The sequence below is a fragment of the Triticum aestivum genome, unplaced genomic scaffold, assembly GCF_018294505.1.
Source record: "Triticum aestivum cultivar Chinese Spring unplaced genomic scaffold, IWGSC CS RefSeq v2.1 scaffold77689, whole genome shotgun sequence".
NCBI classification, from domain to species: Eukaryota; Viridiplantae; Streptophyta; class Magnoliopsida; order Poales; family Poaceae; genus Triticum; species Triticum aestivum.
The window spans coordinates 1-4,313 of NW_025227362.1; the positions used below are offsets into that span (position 1 = coordinate 1).

At 46.1% G+C, this 4,313-nt stretch overlaps 1 protein-coding gene across 1 annotated transcript in view; it reads left to right on the forward strand.

Moving 5' to 3' along the window:
* The first annotated feature begins 1,374 nt into the window (after positions 1–1,374).
* LOC123172714 (probable leucine-rich repeat receptor-like protein kinase At1g35710) overlaps positions 1,375–4,313 on the forward strand; it is a 6,917-nt gene continuing 3,978 nt past the window's right edge. Inside the window, exon 1 of the mRNA XM_044589645.1 lies at positions 1,375–1,394. Coding sequence (XP_044445580.1) covers positions 1,375–1,394 — 20 coding nt within the window. The remainder of the gene's footprint in view (positions 1,395–4,313) is intronic.

Genomic DNA, 4,313 nt, shown 5'->3' on the forward strand with positions numbered 1-4,313 from the left:
AACAGAACCAACACCCAGAACGAGTTCAACAGCCATAGATCATAAGAAGCATTACAAGGCATTCAGCCTAACATGGCACACAGACCAGCACTTCACCAAAAAGTATCGGGGTAAACTTAGGGAGCCGCCCTCGGAGTACGCCGCAGAAGGAATGACGCTGTAGATTTCATTTTGGATGACATGTCGTCGAAGGCCTGAAGGTCCCCTTCCTTAGTCAATAATCTCCACTGCTGCAAAAAGACATTGGCTTTAAATAAGCAGCTGACAGGGTTAGCCGGAAAAATGCGTTCAATCGTGAACTTGTTCCTAATAGTCCACAAAGACCACCCGATCGCAGCCCAACCAACTAAGAAGACCCGCTTGGACTGCCCAGATAAGGAATTGGAATATCGCCTAAGGTCCTCAAAGGAGGAAGGAGCCCATATGACATGAAGCCAAAGTCTGATGCAACACCACATGAGTTTAGCTAAGGAGCAATGGAAGAAAATATGGTCAGTATTCTCAAGAGCCCCACAAAGAACGCACCTATCAGTGCCCGGCCCATTCCTTTTCTTAATTTGATCGGCCGCCGGCAGCTTACGACGCACAGCTTGCAATAAGAATATTTTAATCTTAAGAGGGATACGGGCAGACCAAATATCCTTAAACTTTACCGAAGAGCCACCAGAGATAAGCTTATGACACTTGGATTCACCATAAGACGGTAAGCAATTTCAAATTGGTTTATCAACTATACAGAATTGTGTTGTCACTAAAAAAAACTTGGATTCAGCATGAACGGGCCGGCCGGATCGGAGCCGAGCATCTTGCAGGCTGTCTTTGACGTAATTTCATACCTACCTCGTAAGGTGATATACACTACTTCTAACAACCGTTATGTTATGTTCAATTAACGGTCCATATCAGTTTAGGTGCACCTTAAAATCATCAGTTGGATACTGTTCGAGTAGATATGGACAACATCGAAATGTGGTTAAATAGTTCTGTAACCATATTTTATATTTCCTTTCGTATCAAACTACCCTTTAAGTTTGTTTGAGACTAGGTTGTTAAAGAAGTTGAGCACAACGTATTTAGTCTCAGACTATGCTTTCTAAACATTCATTTGATTGGACATTATTGGACCCGGTGTATGTGTGTGCGTTGCTTGATTGGTGCTCTTCGCCGGCGCTATTCGTCACGGTGTCTGCCGGCCGGCGGTATGCACACAGATGACGAGGGCCAGGACACTGCTGTAAATAACTCAGGTACGGTGCAGACCACATGGAGTATGATTTTCTGCCGCAGGAAATGGACGCGCTCGCCATTTGCCGCCGGCCGATCCATCCATATATATGTGTGTGTGCACGATCTTCTGCGGGCAGGGTCGCGAACATGAGGAAACCAACCCAAGTGCATCTCGCCGGCACTGCCGCGCTCTTCCTGCTACTGGCAGCCACCATGCCGGCGACGGCAGTTGCCGTGGTGTCTTCCTGCTTAGTGCTCCATGTTTGGGATAACAAACTTTTTCTACCCAGACTGAAAAATATATTGGATAACAAATTAAAAATAGATGTGTACATATATACATACCTCCTCTAATCGCTTCGTTTCCAACATCAATAATGCAAAACATACAAAGGTTTTTATGCTTTTACACACTGACTAGAATCTTTTTAAATTAACTAACCTCCCCCCTTCCCCCTGATTTTTATGAAGATGGTCCCATTCTCTCTGTTAATCTCCAATCAAAATCCACCTTTATGTAAAAGCATGTATTTTTTTGTACGTGTAGCATTATTCTTTCCAACATGCTTCTGCGTTCGCGCCTGCCGCTAAGGGAAGGGGATATGTAGGTGCCTCGTTTTGATCTACCGTGCATTCTGGCCGGCCGGCCGGCCGCATGAATGAGCAATCAAATTATGGTTAGTTTAATTTTAGCATTAGATTAGTTTGCATCTTTCAAATCATAGAAGAGTAATACTAATTTCGTGCTGGTTTATTGACCCCTTTGTATTTTATGCCTGATTTTGATCATAGATTTTAATAAAAATATATTAATGCATGTTACAAAAAACGATATCAATGAATCCGTATTTGAACATAGTTTCCGGTAATACTAATTTTCCTATGTATAACTGATATTTTATTAGTTAAACTTATGGTCAAAATATGACCCTAAACACGAGGGGGGCTAATAAACCAGGACGAAGGTAGTAATAGATATACAAACATCAAAGACTAGATAAAAAACTTGATCTTTGATAGTGTCTCGTAAATCAGATTTTGAATTAACTATCTCGGGCCAAGTTTGGATCAGAGCCTCAAAGTGCCTGACAAAATATTTTGGCGTTGATGAAAGTGATAGTTCTGTTTGACTGAGATCCAATTATTTGGCTCTCCCAAGCTTGGTTACCTCATCCTGTTTACACAACCAAATGTTTGACGAGGCGTTGGAGCCTTGCAGGTCCTTTTCTCCACCAAAATTTGGCACGGGTTGGTTGGCTGGATGACACAACGCAATTGAAATGGATCCTAGATCTTCCAATATGTAGTACTGTATGTATCTATCTATCCTATGATTTTTAGTCTTATAGTTCTGGCTCCATTCCAGCTGGTAAGTTAATCCGGTCGAGTGGTATCTAGAGAAATTATCGAAGCCAAGGGCAGGCCAAAACCTGGGATTGTGATATATAGCACCGTTTGTCCAAGTAGCTCCATTATCTATTTTGACGCTTTTAGGAGGATAAAAAACAAACATCCCTCTAAACTTCGATGGCTATTTTATACTCCCCCGTTTCAATGGATTCATGTTTGATCATAAATTAGACCAACTAAATGTGGATTATATGTGGTAATAAAAATTACTTTTTAAGTCACAACAATATATATTATTCATATAATTTATGGTCAAAGTCTGATTTTGAGAAGTGTGCCCGTCTTATTCATTGGAATAAGCATTATGCAGCACTAAATCATCAAAAGAACAGTTCCAAAACACAGTCAGCAAGTCAGCAGTCACGCCAACTCCATCGCGCGACCCCATCTTGTCCGGGTGCGTCCGTTTGGGGTAGAACGGACGAATAGCGCGGCTCCAAACGGACAAATGTCCGGATTCCGTCCGTTTTCGATCCATCCCCGGCCCAAACTTGCGTCGAGTTTGGGGTCAAACGGACATCGCACGGACGGGCTCGCCGCACGCCCTTGTCCTCCCATGGCCCGCCTGTCGGGGACACTAGCAGTCCCTTCGCTTCCAACGCCTCCACCCCCTCTCCTCGCCCCGCCCCCCGCCGGCGCCGCCACTATTCTCCGGCCACCTCCTTACTGCGCAGGCCACGACCGTCCATACCAAACAACGTCTCGACATGGCCGCCAACACGCCCGAGCTTTCGTCATAGTTTTGGCTGTCGATCGGAGGAGGTTTGGCCGTCGCCATCTTTGCCGGTGGCAGAGGGGATACGACCGCCGGCGACGTACCACGGCGGCCGTGGCAGTTTCCGACGAGAGCTCCAGAGCGGCCAGTAGCCGGTCGGCAACCACCCCTGCTGCGCCGAGGTGATCATCGCGGCCTCTTTGCCACCACGACCGCAAGGTGTTCGACATTTTGCCCACAAAGGTATGGACAGTGGAGATCAGTTTTTCTTCCATCACTTCATTTGTTCATCGGACGATTTGTCGTCGGATGATGAAGATCTTGTGATGACTGCACTGGTCGTTCACGACCACATTCAATAGTAGCTTCCTCGGTACAGGGGGTCAGTCCCTGGTCGTGCCCCCAATCTGAACCGCAACAGGGAGAGAGGTCACGCCCTGCTCTATGCCGATTACTTTTCCAACACCCCGCTCTTCAAGCCGGATAAATTCCGTCGCTATTTTCGAATGGCGAGGCAGTAGTTCAATCATATCCGAGAGGGAGTGGTTGCTCATGACCCATACTTCGGGTGCAAGATGGATGCCCTTGGCAAGCTTGGATTCTCCTCTTACCAGAAATGCACCGCGGCCATCCGCATGCTTGCACATGGAATTTCAGGCGATCTAGTGGATGAGTATGTGCGTATGAGTGAGACAACATGTCTCATGTCAATGTGCAAGTTCTGCCAGGCTTTGATCGAGGTGTTTGGCCCGGAGTACTTGAGGCAGGCAACTGCCGCTGATACAGAGAGATTGTTGGCGACCAACGCAGCTAGAGGCTTTCTAGGCATGCTTGACAGCATAGATTGTATGTACTGGGAATGGAAGAATTGTCCATTTGCTTGGCAGGGCCAGTACAAGGGGCATGTCAAGAAGTGCACTGTCATATTAGAAGCGGTGGCTTCACAGGATCTTTGGATATG